This window comes from Cetorhinus maximus, unplaced genomic scaffold, assembly GCF_964194155.1.
Source record: "Cetorhinus maximus unplaced genomic scaffold, sCetMax3.hap1.1 HAP1_SCAFFOLD_666, whole genome shotgun sequence".
In the NCBI taxonomy this organism is placed as follows: domain Eukaryota; kingdom Metazoa; phylum Chordata; class Chondrichthyes; order Lamniformes; family Cetorhinidae; genus Cetorhinus; species Cetorhinus maximus.
This window is the reverse complement of record NW_027596608.1, coordinates 134,543-155,973: the sequence shown is the minus strand read 5'-3', so window position 1 is coordinate 155,973 and position 21,431 is coordinate 134,543. Positions and strand designations below refer to the sequence as shown.

At 45.6% G+C, this 21,431-nt stretch overlaps 1 protein-coding gene across 3 annotated transcripts in view; it reads right to left on the bottom strand.

The window, feature by feature from the left end:
• The window catches only part of stxbp4 (syntaxin binding protein 4), a 149,671-nt gene that overhangs the window by 7,868 nt on the left and 120,372 nt on the right, over positions 1-21,431 (bottom strand). For all 3 annotated transcript variants that reach the window (XR_013574566.1, XM_078535805.1, XM_078535804.1), the window contains one exon: positions 19,211-19,268. Coding sequence is in view for 2 of the 3 variants with exons in the window: in XM_078535805.1 (XP_078391931.1) it covers positions 19,211-19,268 (58 nt within the window). In the remaining variant the exon portion in view is untranslated. The remainder of the gene's footprint in view (positions 1-19,210; positions 19,269-21,431) is intronic.

Sequence of the window (21,431 nt, the reverse complement as noted above, 5' to 3'; positions counted from 1 at the left end):
TGGGATTTTAAATAACAGCCTTTACCAACTGCTGTGTCATAGCAGAGGTGGGCGGTCAATCCGCTCCCAGAGCCAATTTAAATATTATAATGAAGCTGCACGCCTTATTTTTATTCACCATTTGCAATTCGACCCTTGCTGGCAGAGTTTCCGTATTTTGGGAACCCCACCTGAGGGTCTGCTGGATCAGGAAGTAAGGGCTTTTCCACTTGCCAGCTGGATCCAGAATTCCGGCCTTGCCAACCCTCCACAATCGGACACTCTCCCAACCTTCCAATCTCCCCACTAGGCCTTCCCCTCCCCCGCTTCTCTGATACCCTGCCCCCTCCCCACACCGAGACTCCGGGGATCAGATCCTCCTGTGCTGCACCTCACCCCCACCCCAGATCGCCCTCCCCTCCCACCACTGAGTACAACTGCCTCCCGCCCTGGGTTGGGGCATGAATCTGGCTCTGTGTCCTCCTCCAGACCACGTCCTGCCTGACTGGAAGTCAAGCCTGTCAGTTAGGCCGGCTTCTGGTTGGTGATGTCGCACACACACTGCGGAGTTAAAAATCGACATTGTGCAGTGGAACTCCAACTTCTGGGTTTCCCATGCTCTACTAGACACTCCCCAACTCCAAATGGGTTTATGGGTTTATAAAGGTAAAATTCCACCCCGCACCGCACCCCCCCACCACCCAGCCTTAAGAAGTTATTTATCAAGGTCCATCAGAACTTATTTGCTTTCATACTCTATGACTCAATTTATCAACTGATAAGACTGCCATCTTTACTGATTTATGTATGTCAATATTAAGGTCTCTCTGTTCCTTTGCCCCTTTAATGTGTCTATATTTGTAATTGGAGGCTGTTTAATCACAAAACAAGGCGAGAATTTTTGCCTAATGTCCTGGTCACAAATAAACGTCAAATGACCAAAATAGTTTTTTTTATTAAATTCAAAGGATCTTTTGTCTGAAGAGAATATTTGTCCCGACTACAAGAAAATATTGATTCAAAACTTGAGTCAAATCAGAAGTTCTGTCAGTGCCTTGTGATGAACATTATAGAGAGGGCACTGCAACAGGGGGAGGGGACATGCAGCTCTCTCAATGCACAAGAGCCTCACTGCCAGCTGGAGTGTGCTCACACTGAATTACTGGGGGAGAGTGGATTAGACATTGCATTGGTTTTGAGAGTCTGTTATATTAGTGACATGTTTATTGTTCAATTTTAATTCTATACAGAAAAGATGTGGTGAAGGAAATAAGTCAGCTTGTTACAGTAAGAAACATGGAATATACCACAGTGTTACAGTGAGGGGTGTGGGATATATCAGAGTGTTACAGTGAGGGGTGTGGGATATATCAGAGTGTTACAGTGAGGGGTGTGGGGTATATCAGAGTGTTACAGTGAGGGGTGTGGGATATATCAGAGTGTTACAGTGAGGGGTGCGGGATATATCAGAGTGTTACAGTGAGGGGTGTGGGGTACATCAGAGTGTTACAGTGAGGGGTGTGGGATATATCAGAGTGTTACAGTGAGGTGTGTGGGGTATATCAGAGTGTTACAGTGAGGGGTGTGGGGTATATCAGAGTGTTACAGTGAGGGGTGTGGGATATATCAGAGTGTTACAGTGAGGGGTGTGGGGTATATCAGAGTGTTACAGTGAGGGGTGTGGGGTATATCAGAGTGTTACAGTGAGGAGTGTGGGGTATATCAGAGTGTTACAGTGAGGGGTGTGGGGTATATCACAGTGTTACAGTGAGGGGTGTGGGGTATATCAGAGTGTTACAGTGAGGGGTGTGGGATATATCAGAGTGTTACAGTGAGGGGTGTGGGGTATATCAGAGTGTTACAGTGATGGGTGTGGGGTATATCAGAGTGTTACAGTGAGGGGTGTGGGATATATCAGAGTGTTACAGTGAGGGGTGTGGGATATATCAGAGTGTTATAGTGAGGGGTGTGGGGTATATCAGAGTGTTACAGTGAGGGGTGTGGGGTATATCAGAGTGTTACAGTGAGGAGTGTGGGGTATATCAGAGTGTTACAGTGAGGGGTGTGGGGTATATCAGAATGTTACAGTGAGGGGTGTGGGGTATATCAGAGTGTTACAGTGAGGGGTGTGGGGTGTATCAGAGTGTTACAGTGAGGAGTGTGGGATATATCAGACAATGTTACAGTGAGGGATGTGGAATATATCAGAGAATGTTACAGTGAGGGATGTGGGAAATATCACAGAATGTTACATTGAGGGGTGTGGGATATATCAGAGAATGTTACAGTGAGAAGTGTGGGGTATATCAGAGTGTTACAGTGAGGGGTGTGGGGTATATCAGAGTGTTACAGTGAGGGGTGTGGGATATATCAGAAAATGTTACAGTGAGGAGTGTGGGGTATATCAGAGTGTTACAGTGAGGAGTATGGGGTATATCAGAGTGTTACAGTGAGGGGTGTGGGATATATCAGAGTGTTACAGTGAGGAGTGTGGGATATATCAGAGAATGTTACACTGAGGAGTGTGGGGTATATCAGAGAATGTTACACTGAGGAGTGTGGGGTATATCAGAGAATGTTACAGTGAGGGGTGTGGGATATATCAGAGAATATTACAGTGAGGGGTGTGGGATATATCAGAGAATGTTACAGTGAGGAGTGTGGGATATATCACAGAATGTTACATTGAGGGGTGTGGGATATATCAGAGAATGTTACAGTGAGGAGTGTGGGATATATCAGAGAATGTTACAGTGAGGAGTGTGGGGTATATCAGAATGTTACAGTGAGGGGTGTGGGGTATATCAGAGTGTTACAGTGAGGGGTGTGGGGTATATCAGAGTGTTACAGTGAGGAGTGTGGGGTATATCAGAGTGTTACAGTGAGGGGTGTGGGATATATCAGAGAATGTTACACTGAGGAGTGTGGGGTATATCAGAGAATGTTACAGTGAGGGGTGTGGGATATATCAGAGTGTTACAGTGAGGGGTGTGGGGTATATCAGAGTGTTACAGTGAGGGGTGTGGGGTATATCAGAGTGTTACAGTGAGGAGTGTGGGATATATCAGAGTGTTGCATTGAGGGGTGTGGGATATATCAGAGAATGTTACAGTGAGGAGTGTGGGGTATATCAGAGTGTTACAGTGAGGAGTGTGGGGTATATCAGAGAATGTTACAGTGAGGAGTGTGGGGTATATCTGAGAATGTTACAGTGAGGGATGTGGGATATATCAGAGTGTTACAGTGAGGGGTGTGGGATATATCAGAGAATATTACAGTGAGGAGTGTGGGGTATATCTGAGAATGTTACAGTGAGGGATGTGGGATATATCAGAGTGTTACAGTGAGGGGTGTGGGATATATCAGAGAATATTACAGTGAGGAGTGTGGGGTATATCAGAGAATGTTACAGTGAGGAGTGTGGGGTATATCTGAGAATGTTACAGTGAGGGATGTGGGATATATCAGAATGTTACAGTGAGGGGTGTGGGGTATATCAGAGAATATTACAGTGAGGAGTGTGGGGTATATCAGAGAATGTTACAGTGAGGGGTGTGTGATATATCAGAGAATGTTACAGTGAGGGGTGTGGGATATATCAGAGTGTTACAGTGAGGGGTGTGGGATATATCAGAGAATGTTACAATGAGGGGTGTGGGATATATCACAGAATGTTACAGTGAGGGGTGTGGGATATATCAGAGAATGTTACAGTGAGGGGTGTGGGATATATCAGAGAATGTTACAGTGAGGAGTGTGGGGTATATCAGAGAATGTTACAGTGAGGGGTGTGGGATATATCAGAGAATGTTACAGTGAGGGGTGTGGGATATATCAGAGAATGTTACAGTGAGGGGTGTGGAATATATCAGAGAATGTTACAGTGAGGGATGTGGGATATATCAGAGAATGTTACAGTGAGGGGTGTGGGATATATCAGAGTGTTACAGTGAGGGGTGTGGGATATATCAGAGTGATACAGTGAGGGGTGTGGGATATATCAGAGTGTTACAGTGAGGGGTGTGGGGTATATCAGAGAATGTTACAGTGAGAGGTGTGGGATATATCAGAGTGTTACAGTGAGGGGTGTGGGGTATATCAGAGAATGTTACAGTGAGGGGTGTGGGATATATCAGAGAATGTTACAGTGAGGGGTGTGGGATATATCACAGAATGTTACAGTGAGGGGTGTGGGATATATCAGAGAATGTTACAGTGAGGGGTGTGGGATATATCACAGAATGTTACAGTGAGGGGTGTGGGATATATCAGAGAATGTTACAGTGAGGGGTGTGGGATATATCAGAGAATGTTACAGTGAGGGGTGTGGGATATATCAGAGTGATACAGTGAGGGGTGTGGGATATATCAGAGTGTTACAGTGAGGGGTGTGGGGTATATCAGAGAATGTTACAGTGAGAGGTGTGGGATATATCAGAGTGTTACAGTGAGGGATGTGGGATATATCAGAGAATGTTACGGTGAGGGGTGTGGGATATATCAGAGTGTTACAGTGAGGGGTGTGGGATATATCAGAGTGATACAGTGAGGGGTGTGGGATATATCAGAGTGTTACAGTGAGGGGTGTGGGGTATATCAGAGAATGTTACAGTGAGAGGTGTGGGATATATCAGAGTGTTACGGTGAGGGGTGTGGGGTATATCAGAGAATGTTACAGTGAGGGGTGTGGGATATATCAGTGTTACAGTGAGGGGTGTGGGATATATCAGTGTGTTACAGTGAGGGGTGTGGGATATATCAGAGAGAATGTTACAGTGAAGAGTGTGGGATATATCAGAGATTGTTACCATGAGGGGTGTGTGATATGTCTGTGACTGATATATTTTTTCCTTTTCTTAATGGCTATTTTTCATGTTTGATCTTAGGCAGTTAATATCAGCAGGCTATTCGCCTATGGAGGTTGTCATAACTGAGCCTGTTCCTGTTCTGCTATATTTTTTTTATTATTCGTTCATAGGATGTGGGTGTTGCTGACTAGACCAGCATTTCTAGACCAGCATTTACTACCCATCCCTATTTGCCCTTGTTCAGAGAGCATTTTAAGAGTCAACCACATTGTTGTGGGTCTGGAGTCACATGCAGGCCAGACCAGGTAAGGACAGCAGATTTCCTCCCCTAAAGGATATTAGTGAACCAGATGGGCTTTTATGACAATCGACAATTCCAGATTTTTATTGAATTCAAATTTCACCATCTGCCATGGCGAGATTCAAATCCCAATCCCCAGAGCATTATGCTGGGTCTCTGGAATCCCAGTCCAGTGACAGTACCGCTACGCTCATCCACATGTACACAACCATGTGCAGACGAGGGTCACTGGAGACTGATTGGAGTAGAATCTGGCCGTCACAATGCAGATGTTACACCACTCACTACGCAAACCAGAGAACGTTCAGTGTGGCACCTGTCACTGAAATGCTCCATAACAAGGCCCCTCAGTCCCCACTGTTACACAGGCGGAGAGAGACATGACAGCTCACTGACAGATCCCCTCCAGACACGCAATGAAAAATCAAAACCAGAATCCATCCTGCGTGACATTACACGGTCACCCTGTTTTGTCACGGTTCTTCAAAACAGGAAATTCATGAGCGCCCAAAATAAACACAAACACAGACACAGACGGTGTCCCTGAACTTCAGATGCAACAGCTGCATACAGCAAGCATTTATCCACCTTACTTTGCTGCTTTTCCCCAACGGAAAGAAATTCATAATCTTTTTTCAATGTAATCTGCTGCATTTCTTTTCACTGGAGCCTGACTTGTGACGATGGATTTGCCTTCCTGTGTGTGAGTGACATCCTGCTCGAGTGGGTGGGACGGGGAGTGGGGGTGCTCTCAGTGTCAATGGGTCTGTGTTTCACTCAATACTCTCACTAACAAAATCCATACATTTTACATCCTAATACACCAAGCCAATTCACAGGAGCATTGTCAAATAAAATCCGACACTGAGCCACAGAAAGAGATATTAGGACAGATGACAATAAAGATGACAAAATTGCCATTGCTGAGACGTGGTTACAGGGTGACCAGGACTGGGAACTGAATAATCAAAGATATTTGTCATTTAGGAAGGAAAGACAGAGGGGAAAAGGAGGCGGGGCAGCGCTGTTAATAAGGGATGAGATTAGTACATTGGTGAGAGAGGACCTTAGACTGAAGGATCAAGATGTAGAATCAGTTTGGATGGAGCTAAGAAACAGCAAGGGGCAGTAAACATTGGTGGGAGTTATTTACAGGCCGCCAAACTGTAGTGGTAATGTTGGGAACGGTATAAATCAGGAAAGTAGAGCTGTAAGTAACGTGGGTAACACAGTAATAATGGGCGAATTCAATTTACATCTGGACTGGGGAAATCTAATCAGCACTAATGCTGAGGAAGATGAATTCCTCGAATGTGTACGAGATGGGTTTCTGGTGCAGCATGTTGAGGAACCAACTAGGGATCAGGCTATTTTAGATTTAGTATTACGTAATGAAAAAGGGCTAATTAATAACCTTGCTATAAAGGAGCCATTAGGAAATAGTGAGCATAATATGATAGAGATTGACATTAAGTTTGAAAATGCTATAGTTCATTCTGAAACAGGGTCCTAAATCTGAACAAACAAAATTATGAAGGTATGAGCGGCAAGTTGGCTATGGTGGATTGGGAGAATACATTTAAAGATTTAACGGTAGACAGGCAATGGCTAGTATTTAAAGAAGTATTACATGGTCTACAATAAATATACATTCCTCTAAGACACAGGAACCCAACAAAAAAGGTGAATCAACTGTGGCTAACAAAAGGAGCTAAAGATTGCAGTAGATCAAAAGAAGTGGCTTATAAGGATGGCAGAAAAAATGGTAAACCCGAGGATTGGGAGCAAGTCAGAATCCAGCAAAGCAGGACCCAGAAACTGAGAAAGAAAGGGAAAAGAGAATATGGATACAAGCGAGCGAGTGACATTAAAGTCGGACTTTAAATGTCACTTTAGGTACGTGAAAAGGAAAAGATTAGCAAGGACCAATGTGGGTCGACTAAAGGTGGAGACAGGAGAATTTATAATAGAGAATAGGGAAATGGCGGAGGAACTAAACAATTACATTGGGTGGAATTTTCCATGCCCACTGGTGTCGGGTGTGATTGGTGCTGTGAGCGGACAATGTGGTGCAATCGGTTTTACAACGGCAGGAAACCAGTTCTCGATCGTCCGTTCAGCCCGCCAAAGGAGGGCCGCGTTTCCAGCCATTGGACATTGGGAACCTCATTGTAATACATCAGCATATCATTATCAAGCCAGCCCACTGGAATCATTCCCCCACCTGCTGGATCATCCGTCCACGTCAGCAGGAAAGCATGCCGACGTGTTTCACAACAGCACATAAGCAACGTGCACTTGGAGGCCTGAACTTTGAAGGGAACTCGGGTGAGTACACAGTAACATTGTGCAGCGCTCACCAGGGTCGCCTGTTGGACTCCAAGCTTGAGGGGCGCAAGAGGGTTGGGATTAAGGGCAGTTGTGCTCCTGAGGTGACTTTTGAGGGGAGGGCAAGCACAGCCCAGCCCTTGAGGTGATGTGAGGGGGGGGGCCGGACACTCTCGGAATCACCTGGATGGATGGGCCCGGAGTGTGGACCTGCTGATCCTCCTCCCTATGGGTGCCAGGTTGACTCTCCGAGGAGCTGGGGTAGCCGGAGTGAGATCGAGCTGCCCAGCACCCCTTTCGCATACACACTGCTGGGGGCCAACTATGGCATCAGCGACGGAGCAGAGCCTGCACAGCAGTGCAGGAGTGACGTCCTGGGCCAATGTCTCCATGCCGGCCGCCATCCTACCAGTGTTGACCTCGGTGCGTTGGCATGAGGCGCTATCACTTTAGAGTGAAGGTGGACAGACTCCTCGTGCAGCGGACATCCCTTCCTGATCTTCCCGAACTTTCCCGTGCAGCTCCAGCAACTGTGACATAACAGAGTCCAGAGACTTGTCATCTGACTTGGACTCAGCAAAATTCTGGCCTCCAGCAATCCTCTGAGTGCCAGAAACCTGGGAAGTCCCTGCCTCCGCCTGCTGTGGATAGGACAGTGTAATGTGCTCACCAGATTGTAATCCCTGGGGCTATTCTAAAGCTAGGTTCCACTGAGGTGTGTGTCTCTGCGCTGGTGGGGGGTGTGGGTGAACGCTGTGATGGGACTTCAGGGAGGGTGCCTCCAGATTCCTCTTCAGAGATTTCTTCGGGGCTTGATTGGAGGCCCTGGGTTGTGGACTCCATTGGCTGTTTGGCAGATGTGCCTGAGAAAGCAAGGGGAGATAATTAGTGCATGGCAGTGGCCTGTGAAACAGGACACATCACTCACAGCATGGTGTCTGATGGATGTTGCACTGTTGGATCCTCACTTGGTAGAGCAGCGCCGACCTCACCGTCAGCACAGGAACGGTCCAGATCCTCGCCGGCCAGCTGGATGGCTCTGTTTCAAAGCCTGTGAGGATCTTGATTTTGGGCATTCCGCCACTGGTCTGCGACCTCTCCCTCTTGTTGTGAGCCAGCTTGTCCTACATGAATAGACAAGGAGAAAGTGTAAGCAGGATGCCTGCCAGGCCAGATGATAAGTATGCCTGGCCTGTGTGGGTGGTAAGTGGTCCCATGGATGGGAAGAGGACAATGACAATAAGTGTTAGAGAGTGAATGGTTATGTCCCTTGAACTGGTAGTAAGTGAGGGCCCTGTGGCTGTGTGCTGGGTTTGTGAGTGTGTGAGTTGAGAGTGATGAGAAGAGTGACTTACCCTGGTGGAACGGAGCAGATCATTCATCCCCTCGTGGCACTGGGTGGCTGTCCACTTTTCAAGGGCATTGGTGCTGACCACCACCTCCCAAACCGGGTTAGTGCTTTTGCTGTCCATCCTGTGGCCAGAGCAGGGGTAGAGGACATCCCGACGGGCCTCCACGGCATCAAAAAAGGCACTCAAGGGATGTGTCGCTGAACCTGGAGGCTGCAGTCTTCAGGGCCATGTCTTCTGTGCAGCAGGGGTGGTCTGGAAGCACTGAGGTGTGTACTTGTGGCTAGACTTTAAATATGGCACCTGGCGTGATACAGCGGTGGGGTGATGGTGGGCGGGCGAATGACAGCCCACCCACCATGGAAACAGCATATTTCCCGGGGATACATAAATACCATGGCAGGTTTGGGACAATACGGCATGAAAACTGCCATCATGGCCGGCGGGTGGGACTGAAAGAAATTACTATTAATAATGAAGTAGTACTCAAAAATTTAATTGGATTAAAGATTGATAAATCCCTTGGACCTGATGATCTACATCCCAGAGTTTTGAAGGAGGTGGTTACAGAGACTGTGAATATCTTTCAAAATTCTAGATTCTGGAAAGGTTCCTGCAGACTGGAATGTAGCAAATTTAACCCCAATATTTAAGAAGGGAGGGAGAGATGTTAGTTTGATGTCAGTAGTAGGGGAAATGTTAGAATCTATTATAAAGGATGTGATAACTGGGCACTTGAAAAATAATATGATTGGGCAGAGTCAACATGGATTTACGAAGGGGCAATCATGTTTGATAAACCTTATGGAGGTTTTTGAGAATGTTACTTGTAGCATAGATAAAGGAGAACCAGTGGATGTGGTGCATTTGGATTTGGATTTTCAGAAGGCTTTTGATAAGTTCCCATACAGGAGATTAGTAAACAAAATTAGAGCAATTGGGATTGGGGGTAATATACTGCTATGGATTGAGAATTGGTTAACAGATAGAAAGCAGAGAGTAGGAATAAACGGGCCATTCTCAGGCTGGCAGGCTGTTACTAGTGGGATAATGCAAGGATCAGTGCTTGAGCCACAACTGTTCACAATCTATATAACTGATTCAGACGTGGGGACCAAATGTAACATTTCCAAACTTGCTGATGAAACAAACTAGGTGGGAATGTGAGTTGTGAGGAGGCTTCAAGGGGATTTGGACAGGCTAAGTGAGTGGGTAAGAACATGGCAAATGGAATATAATGTGGATAAGTGTGAAGTTATCCACTTTGGTAGAAAAAACAGAAAGGCAGAGTATTTCTTAAATGGTGAGAGGTTGGGAAGTGCTGATGCCCAAGGTGACCTGGGTGTCCTTGTTCATGAGTCACTGAAAGTTAGCAGGCAGGTGCACCAAGAAACTAGGAAGGCGAATGGTATATTGGACTTCATCACAAGGGGATTTGAGTACAGGAATAAATGTCTTGCTGTAACTGTATAGTGTCTTGGTGAGACTGTATCTGGAGTATTGTGTACAGTTTTGGTCTCTTTATCTAAGGAAGGATATACTTGTAATAGAGGGAGTGCAATGGAGGGTCACCAGACTAATCCCTGGAATGGTGGGGTTACCTTATGAGGATAGACGGAGGAAACTGGGCCTGTATTTTGAAGAATGAGGGGTGATCTCATTGAAACTTGCAGAATTTTTACAGGGGTGACAGGGTAGATGTGGATAGGATGTTTCCCCTGGCTGGTGAATCTAGAACCAGGCCACACAGTCTCAGAATAAAGGGCAGGCCATTTAAGACTGAGATGAGGAGGGATTTCTTCACTTAGAGGGTGGTGACTCTTTGGAATTCTCTACCCCAGAGAGCTGTGGAAGCTCAATCATTCAGCATGTTCAAGACAGAAATCAATAGATTTCTGCATACTAATGACATCATTGGGATATAGGGATAGTGGGGAAAAATGGCATAAGAGATGTTAGATGATCAGCCATGATATGTTAGAATGGCGGAGTGGGCTCAATGGGCCGAATAACCTACTCCTGCTTCTATTTCCTATGTTCCTAAATCTCGGCAAAGAGGTAGGTTTTAACAAGTGTCTTAAAGGAGAGAAAGGGAGAGAGGTTTAGAGAGGAATTCCAGCACTTAGGCCTAGGAAGCTGAAGGCTCAATCGTAATGGTGGAGCAACTAAAAAGGCCAGAATTGGAGGACACAGCTATTGCTTAGGGTTGTAGGACCGGAGGAGGTTACAGAGATGGGGAGGGCTGAGGCCATGGAGGGATTTGAACACGCTTTTTAAAGTTTAATATTTGAGGTGTTGTTGCACTGGGAGCCAATGTATGTCAGCAAACACAGGGCAGATGGGTGAATGGGATTGGGTGTGACTTAAGAGTACAGTTTTAGATGAGCTGAAGAATATGGAGGGGTGTAAATGGGACGCTGGCCAGAAGTGCGTTGCAATAGATAAGTCCGGAGGTAGCAAAAGCAGGAAGGTTTCAGCAGCAGATGAGCTCAGGAGGGATAGGGTAAGGCAAAGCTATGGAGATGGAAGTAGGGAATTAGAAACTCAGCTCAGGGTCAAATTGGGCCCCAAGGTTACGAATAGTCTGATTCAGCCTTAGATATTGGCGATGGAGAGAGTTGGAGTTGGATAGAAAGTTTTGATGGGGAACAAAGACAATGGCTTTGGTCTTTGCAATGTTTAATTGGCAAAAATGTCTTCTCATGCAGTCCTGAATGTTGGACAAGCAGCACAGCAAATCAGAGGTAATGAAAGGGTTGATGAGGCCCTGGACTCTGTCCCAGTGGATCAATGGATCTATCCTGGCTGTAATGGAGCTTAGGTTTAATCCTTGGCTTGTGCCATTACTGATCTCAGTCAGGGTGGTGACGAGGGCACTACAGTAAAATATAACATCCCCACCAATTTGTGGGAAGCTCTTGCTCAGGATCATCCAAACTGGAGAAGCATCCGTGAAGGTCCAGCCATTTTGAATGTCTCTAACAGGCCCAAATGGAGGCCAAGCACAAACAGCGGAAAGAACGTACCAAAATCCAAATATCCCACCCAGCCGCCTCATCAACCACTACCTGCCCCGCCTGTGGCAGTGCGTGTGACCCAGCTTTGGACTTTTTAGTTGCCTCAATACCCACAACCCCAGAGTGGAAGAAATTCATCCTTGGTCCTGAGGGGCTGCCTAAGAAGCAGAGGAAGAAGAAGAAAAGGGAGAAGAAAAGGAAGGAGAAAAGGAAGGAGAAGAGGAGGAAGAGCACCCCTGAAATGTGACCTGGGGAAGATCCAACTGAGAAAAATGGACAAAAAAGTAACTTGAAAAAGCAAGGAAATTTGGTCTCAGAAAGCAGGCTCCACTGTTCTAGAGTTTCCCAGTTGTTAACTGAACATGTGTGGGACTGGAACATTCCTCTCCGTTACTATTTCTTTTTCTGTCTGCGGTTGGACTCTTGGCCTCTCCTGCCGGGTGAATTTTCCGATGATTTCGAATGTTTTCCTTCACACACACTGTGTTGAATGGGAGGAGTGATGTACAGAGTAGTGCTGATAGCCAGAAAACTGCCTGCTGCATTCATCTCTATGCACCAGTAAGAATACAAGACCCACCTCTTCAGTTCCCTCCCTCCCTCTCTCTTTTTTCCTTCCTCCTTCTCTAACCCTACAGGCAATGCTCTCTTGTCTCCCAGAGGCTGTACATGCACCTCGTCATCTCTCTGGTGTTCCTAGAATGGGCTGTTCACCTAGGTCAATGCTCAATAAAAATTGCTGACAAGCCACAGGTGGCATAGTTTTAGCCCACATGCAGCAATTATAGCCAAAAAGAACAACTTCAGGCAAAAGAATTTGTCTTTTTACTTAACCCACATCTACCACCATTCAATAACCAAGGGAGTAAAGCAATCAAGAGCACACGCTCTTTGGATTACCTCTTGTTTTATCAACAAACACGCAAAAAAAGGTTACCGTTCACACGAGCACACCGTGCAAACATAAACATTGAGATTACAGGCACAAGGATCAGTGTCAATTCTACATAAAGGTAATTAGCCACATCTAGATTCATAAGGAGCCAAGTGTGGCTTGTAACTAATATACTGTGCAGCACTGGCCCAGGCAGCACTCAGACACACTGTCACTTGTCTAAGGAGGGGAGGGGAGGGGAAGCTAAGTGGGGATCCTTTGGCGTTCGCTTGACACCATGATGTTAGAGCAGTGGTGTAACTCTTTTTAGAGTCAAAACAATTAACTAAATTAACAATAACAAGGGATAAATCAAGCACAGCCCCTAATTCAGGTCAGCTGTAAAACCAAGGACAAAGTTTAAAGGAAACTTACAAACATTAAACCAAAATGTGATTAAAGGGGTCAACAAAACACCCCAGTCCCCGCGGCGCCCACCGGGCACGGAAGGCCTCGATGGTGCAGAGCAGTGGTGTAGTGGGACTGGAGTTGGGGGCATAATGATCGAACTCATAGAAACTTACAGCACAGGAGGCCATTCCGCCCATCATGACTGTGCTGGCTCATTGAAAGAGCTATCCAATTAGATCACTTCCCACCAAACCCCACTCTTTCCCCAGTGTTCTGTAAAATTCTGCTTTTTCAAATATTTATCTAATTTCCTTTTGGAAGTTATAATTAATCTGCTTCCAGCGCCCTGTCAGGCAGTGCATTCCTTCACAACAACTTGCTGCGTAAAAATATTTCTCCTCGTCTTCCCATCTGTCCTTGTCGCCAATTATTTTTAATCTGTGTTCTCTGATTATCAACAATCCTTCCAGGTGGAAGCAGTTTCTGTTCATTTACTCATTCGATGCCCCTCATAATTTTGAATAACTCCATTAATCTCACCTTAACCTTCTTTGCTTCAATGAGAACAATCCAACCGTCTCCAGTCTCTCCACATGTCCTCAGTCCCTTGTCCTCAGTACTAGTCTGATAAATCTCCTCTGCACCTTCTCCAAGACCCCCTCATCCTAATTTGGGGGAGGCGGCGGCATTAGTGGTATTGTCACTGGGCTAGTAATCCAGAGACCCAGAGTAATGCTCTTAGGGACCAGGGTTTGAATCCTGGCAGGGCAGATGGTGGATTGAAAGTTTAATGATGGACCATGAAACCATGTTCGTATAAACCCGGTGGGATGTTAAAACAAAAGGTTCACGGTTTCCTGAGATTCCACCAAAGCTGCAGAATGGCAGGAATTACAGCCTTTACAACCATCCTGTTCCCAGCTCATTAACCAAACCCTTTCACCAGCTGGTAGCTTCACACAGCAGGTTACTGCTGGCTGCACTAGCTTCAGAAGCAAGTGCTAAAACAAGTTAAAAGAACAAGTTCTAGGCACAGCCCAAAGAGGGTAAATATAAAGCCAGGAAGAATATTTCTTGATTTTGCTGAAAAAAGAGACATGTCGAAGTTTTTCATCTTGCACTCATCAGGACACTTTTGCAAGATTACCAATTCAGGGGGAGGCGATGGCGTAGTGGTATTGTCACTGGACTAGTAATCCAGAGACCCAGGGTAAAGCTCTGGGTTCAAATGGGTGGAATTTGAATTAGATAAAAATCTGAAATTAAAAGTCTAATGATGACTATGAAACCATTGTCGATTGTTGTAAAAACCCATCTGGTTCACTAATGTCCTTTTAGGGAAGGAAATCTGCCATCCTTACCTGTTCTGGCCTGAATGTGACTCCAGACCCACAGCAATTTGGTTGACTCTTACAAAATGCCTTCTGAACAAGGGCAGTTAGGGATGGGCAATAAGTGCTGGCCTAGCCAGCGATGTCCACATCCCATGAATGAATAAAAAAAAATTGCTCTGACTGTCATCTGCATTTTCTTGAGCCACCTGAACTTCACTATTAGTAAAGCGTGCTGAGGGGAAATGCAGTTTTACCCTTTTTTGTTGCCATTAAAAAACGATTAGTTTTGTGGATGGGGTCATTGTATAACTTAGCTGCAGCTACTGACAGCTTAAAGCCCTTGAAGTATGTCTTAATCTGCCATTGCTGCAACTACGTTTTCATATACCTTAGGATTTCCCCCGTAATGTAAAAGAGAAAAAGACTTACGCAACCTCAAGGTGTCCCAAAGCACTTTACATCCAATGAAGTACTTTTGTAGTGTCGTCACTGTTGCAATCTAGGTAGCACACCAGCCAATTTATGCACAGCAAGATCCCAAAATACCAAATGACCAGATATTGTTTTAATGTTGTTGACTGAGGTATAAATAATGGCCTCAGGACACCAGCCATTCTTCGAAATAGACCCATGGGATCTTTGACATCTACCTGAGGGGGCAGATAGGCCCTTGGTCATTTGAAAGAGTGTACCTACGCCTGTGCAGCACCCCCTCAGTACTGACACTTGGGAGTGTTAGCCTAGATTGTTGTGCTCGAGACTCTGCAGTGAGACTTGAACCCACAACCTACCGACGAAGCAGCCAGAGTGTTACCCATGGAGCCCCGGCTGTGATAGTTGTACATGATGGAATGTTGAGTGCACCTGCAGTTTGAGTTATAACATATCTCTGTCCCACTACATTTACAGTGTATTTATTTTCATGGGTCAAAGGCCTGTAATCTGGGTCTCAGTTGTCAACGTCTGATAGCTTCCAAGGTTGAATTAGTCAGTTATAAAACTGGAGGACTGTCCTTGAAGCTGGTTTTAGTAACTCCATTGCAGCTGCTGGCACCTCAGTCACGTGGCACCAAACTCGCAGTAACTTGATACAGCACCTAGCAGTTCATCTGACACACTGAGTTGGCTTCCACTTGGCCCAGATGGTAAGTTAATCAGCTCCTGACAGTTCAGTAACTCAATCAAAACAAGAAGGACTCTTGCTGGGCCCAGCGGGTAACCAACGCAGCTACTGCCAGCCAGGCACTATCCAGATGGGCCCCCTCGAGCCCTGGCTGTAACTCAGTGTAACACCTACAATCAGGGATGTAACTGGGGCTTTAGGTTGGGGAGGATACCAAAGAGGAAAGGAAGAACATCAGGTACGAAGTTAAATAAATCGCTGGGAACTACTCTGTGCCTGCGCATTGTCGGGAATACCTCACAGCCAGACCGAAGCAGTTGCTCATTGTGCGATTTATTGGTAGTTTTGTTGTGGACCTCAGATCCCATTCAGCCAATTTATTTATTCTGTCCAAATATGTAAAGAATAATTACTTTTATATTCCATATTTTGATAGAATACATAGAGAGAAAGTCAGTGTTCAGATTTAAGATATTAAGTAATTAAAACAGAGGGGCGATGAGGAGAATTCTCTTTATGTAGCGAGTTGTTGTGATCTGGAATGTTCTGCCTGAAAAGGTGATGGAAGCAGACTCAATAATAATTTTCAAAAGGAGGGTTGAATAAATACTTGTAAAGGAAAAATATTGCAGTGCTATGGGGAAAGAGCAGGGGAGCTGGGGTTAATTGAATAGCATTTTCAAAGAGGTGCCACAGACACAATGGGCTGAATGGCCTCATTCAGTACTGTACAATTTTATATTTCTAATGGTTAAGTGTTTTCACTGAAAGTCGTCATTTTCTGGCATTGAATGATCTGCACTTTCCCTTCTTTCACATTTCAATAATTTCTTTTAACAATTTCCCCAGCATTGTTTGTTTTAAATAGTTTAATCTGATTTTCTGCTCTTTCTGTTCCATACTCTGACTGGCAATATGGATAGGCAGGCAACCACAACCTTGCTTCATCTGTCCCCCATATTCTCATTTCCTCCATTATCTCTTTCTCTCCCCACTTTTTTTTCTCTCTCTTTCTCTCCACACTTTCTCTTCCTTCTCTTCTTCCTTTCTCTCTCGTTTTAACTCTCAATCAACAAGCGGCAGCACAGGTAACTTGGTCACATATCTCGCTGTTATTTGTGGGACCTTGGCCTTCAGATTTAGAAGCTGGGTAGTATGGGTCCTCTGGCCCAATTTTGCTCCTGAATAATTTTGGAAAATTACAGTCTCCACTGTAATCTCCACTGCTTCCTCCCCAGCTTCCCTCAGATGTAAATCATCAGGTCCTGGTGATTTGACCAACTTATGTTTGAGGAAGCTCTTTGGTACAAGGCAGTCCACTTGATCAACATCCATGCCCAGGCCTTGAAACTCAATATCCGTCCCCCTTCGCCTCTCTGACTGCAGTAAGTACTATCTACAGGATGCACTGATGCAACTCACCAAGCTTACTTCAATGGCACCTCCCGGCTCCACAGACTCCACCATTGAGAAGGATAAAAGCAGCAACATTGTGGGAACACGTTGGACTTCCCCTCTCAATCACAAAGCCACCCTGACTTAGAAATGTATCATCAACCCGAGGTCAAGTCCCTGGAATTCCCCAACCGGCACTTCCATGGGATCACCATTAACACAAGGACTGCAGCTGCCTCAAGAAGGCAGCCTCCCACCAACTTGTCAGTCCCAACAATGGATGGGGCAACAAACGTGGCCTTGCCATCACCATCCGCACCATGAGAACAAGTAAATAAAAAGTACAATCTCTCTCTGTAATATCCTCCAACAACTATTCTCCACCCACTCTGTGCAATCTAAATACCCACCTCCTCTGAGACAAAGTATTTATTTTGTGTCTTTGCCACTCCTTCCCTCATTCACTGCAGCAATCCTTCCTTATCCTCTTATTATTAATATGGCCTTTATGATTTCCACAACGTTTTTCATAGCCTTTCTGTAGTTCTCCTGTATATTCCTCATGTTTGTCCTGATTTATTTTATGAATATCTGCAATACCCTGGCACTAACCAGGATATTAACGAGCACCCTGGCACTAACCAGGATATTAACGAGCACCCTGGCACTAACCAGGATATTAACGAGCACCCTGACATTAACCAGGATATTAACGAGCACCCTGGCACTAACCAGGGTATTACCGAGCACCCAGGCACTAACCAGGTTGTTACCAAGCACCTTGGAATTAACCAGGGTATGATCAAGCACCCTGGCACTAACCAGGATGTTACCGAGCACCTGGCACTAACCAGGGTATTACCGACCGCCCTGGCGCTAACCAGGGTATTACCGAGCACCCTGGCATTAACCAGGGTATTACCGAGCACCCTGGCATTAACCAGGGTATTACCGAGCACCCTGGCGCTAACCAGGGTATTACCGAGCACCCTGGCACTAACCAGGGTATTACCGAGCACCCTGGCACTAACCAGGGTATTACCGAGCACCCTGGCACTAACCAGGGTGTTACTGAGCACCCTGGCACTAACCAGGGTGTTACCGAGCACCCTGGCATTAACCAGGGTGTTACCGAGCACCCTGACACTAACCAGGGTGTTACCGAGCAGGCCTGGTTCTTCCTTCTTTCCTTCCCAAGAATCCACAGTTTAGCTATAGCAGTCTTTCCAAGGCTAGGAGTTTGGTCTGGAGGTGGAACAGACTGGGAATCAAGATTGGAAGCAGAGGTCTGGAGCCAGGTCAGGTGGCAGCAGAGTTATAGGCTGCTTGAGATCATCCAAAGCCTTGCTGCCCGTACCCTAACTCACAGCAAGTCTCATCACAATCTGTGCTCATTGACCTACACTTGCTCCCTATCTGGCAACACCTCAATGTAAAAATTCTCATCCTCATGTTTAAATTCCTTGAGGGCCTCACCCCTCCCTATACCCACAACCTCTGCTAACTCTACAACCCTCCGAGGTTTCTGCGCTCCTCCAATCCTGGCCTCTTGCACATTGCCGACTTCAGTTGGTTCACTGTTGGCGGCTGTGCCTGGGCCCTAAGCTCTGGAATTTCCTACCTAAACCTGTCCACCTCTCTGCCTCTCCCAGGTCTAATAAGATGCTCCTTAATATATTGAGTGGGCAATGGTGTGATATATAGAGGATTGGGCAATGGTGTGATATATAGAGGAGGGAGTAAAGGTGTGATATATAGAGGAGAGGGTAATGGTGTAATATATAGAGGGGGTAATGGTGTGATATATAGAGGAGAGGGTAATGGTGTAATATATAGAGGAGGGGGTAATGGTGTGATATATAGAGGAGTGGGCAATGGTGTGATATATAGAGGAGAGGGTAATGGTGTATTATATAGAGGAGGGAGTAAAGGTGTGGTATATAGAGGAGGAGGTATGGTATTAATGTCCTAATATCTTCTTACGTGACTTGGTATCAAATAATACTTGATAATACTTGTATCAAGCATCTTGGGATGTGGTACTAAGCTAAAGGTGTTGTATTAATGCAAGAATCACCTAACATCTGGCTGGCACCTCCTAGCTGGAGTATGGCAGGGTTTAGAGAGGCTGTAATGTAAATTCAGTTCTTACCTATCCATGGCTCAGCACAAATGAACTTCAAACAAATCACACTGCTTTGCACTGGCATTTCTGTTACATTGCATTCCACAGTGTTACCTATTCATAGCTAATTGTTGCAGCTTGCCCACACACACTCTGAAGCACTTACTTGATAAAATATTTAATCCCATCTGCTGTGTAAGCTTCTTCCCATCCGTAGGGCAGACCTGTAGTGAGAAGGAAGAGTAATCATTCGCTGGGTACTCAGTGGAAGACATCACCAACAATGGCATTTCATCTGTTTAACAGGAGATCTTCCAGAGACCATTGCCACAGAATAAAATCAAATTTCTACGAGATTTGAAGGGTAACTCTGGTGGTGAAGTGATATACAGCAGGGGACAATAGTGTGATATATAGAGTGGACAATGGTGTGATACATAAAGGAGGGGGCAAAAGTGTGATATATAGAAGGGGTAATGGTGTGATATACAGAGGAGGGGGTAATGGTGTGATATACAGAGGAGGGGGTAATGGTGTGATATACAGAGGAAGGGGTAATGGTATGATATATAGAGGAGGGGGTAATGGTGTGATATATAGAGGGGGTAATGGTGTGGTATATAAAGGGGGCAATAGTGTGATATATAGAGGGGTTAATGGAGTGATATGCAGAGGAAGGGGTAATGGTATGATATGTAAAGGAGTGGGCAGTAGTGTGATATATAGAGGAGGGGGTAATGTGTGATATAAAAAGGAGGGGCAATAGTGTGATATATAAAGGAGTGGGCAGTAGTGTGATATATAGAGGGGTTAATGGAGTGATATGCAGAGGAAGGGGTAATGGTATGATATGTAAAGGAGTGGGCAGTAGTGTGATATATAGAGGAGGGGGTAATGTGTGATATATAAAGGAGGGGCAATAGTGTGATATATAAAGGAGTGGGCAGTAGTGTGATATATAGAGGGGTTAATGGTGTGATATGCAGAGGAGGGGGTAATGGTGTGATATAGAGAGGAAGGGGTAATGGTGTGATATATAGAGGAGGGGGTAATGATGTGATATATAGAGGAGGGGGTAATGATGTGATATATAGAGGAAGGGTTAATGGTATTGTCAGGGGGCTAACATCTCACACTCCATATTTTTTATAAAATATCCTCATGGCTAATTTCTAAAATTTTAGAAACTGGACAATGACTTCATAAAATAGCTGAAGCTATGTCTATCTGTGACTCTGAACAAAAGTGGCTATTTGGCAGTATCGAAGAAATTTGTACCTCGCTATCTCTGAAGAGACCCCAATGACCTCCAGTGGGCTGCAGAGATGAAATTGAAAGGGAACTAAACTGAGGCCATCTACATTTCATAAGCCAGGCCTGGCCAACTGGAGCCCAGTGGTCTGCTAGGACAAAGGACCCTGCAACCTCCCTTTAAGACTGAATGGTTGGAACAGTAACAGTGTCTCAGGGTCCCGGCCAAAGGGCTACCTGCCCTTTGTCAAAGCCAAAGTGGAAAGGTGGGAGTCATGTGACGTGTCCCGTATCTGGTGAAACCAGTAAGATTGCCCTGTGGAGCTGCAAAGCTCGGTCTGCCATCTTTCCTTCCAGCTAGCAGCAGCGCAGAAAAGGGGCTTTCTCCAGGTTTGAATGCCTCGCCCCCATCTACACTATTTCAAGTGGAACCTCTATACCATCGCCCACAAGGTGGATTCATTTCTGTGTGCCTATCTCATCACAAAGTCAGCTCTACTGAAAAAGTCAATTATCCAGCATCAGTTTCAGCCCTCCGACCTCTGTGAAGGAATACACCATTGGACTTGGATTCTGGGCTCTGGACTCATGTGAAACAAGAATTATTTTCTCTGTGGTCTTTGCTCGGTAAACCTTTCTTTCTCTATCCCTCATTTATTGTATGAATGCACAGGGGATATGTTGCAACCCTCCTCCCACGTTTGAGTGAGTGCAAATAAACGAACCCTATTTTGAGTTTGCTGTGGGAAACTGGGATAGAAAGTGGATCATACCAACACTGAGAGGTTGGGAAATACCCCACCGCTTATAAAGGGGGAAAAGCAAGTCACAAACACCTTTCTAGTTACGAATGGGTGATGAGAGGAGAAATCGGGGCTATTTAAATTACCCCCCCCCCGGCTTCCTGTCTGTTACAGTGTGATATACAAAGGAGGAGGCAATGAATGGTGTAATGTCATCAAAATCAGGCCTCATGCCCCACTTGCAATAAACCGAAGAGCTGCGCCCATTAATTAAGCTTCCTGATAAAATACTCCAGTCAGGACCTGATCAATCAGCAGCTACAAGTCCATTGCCAGCCTGACGGTAACTATGGTCGAGGTGGGGTATTAGGGATAGACTTCTGCTCCTCCCAG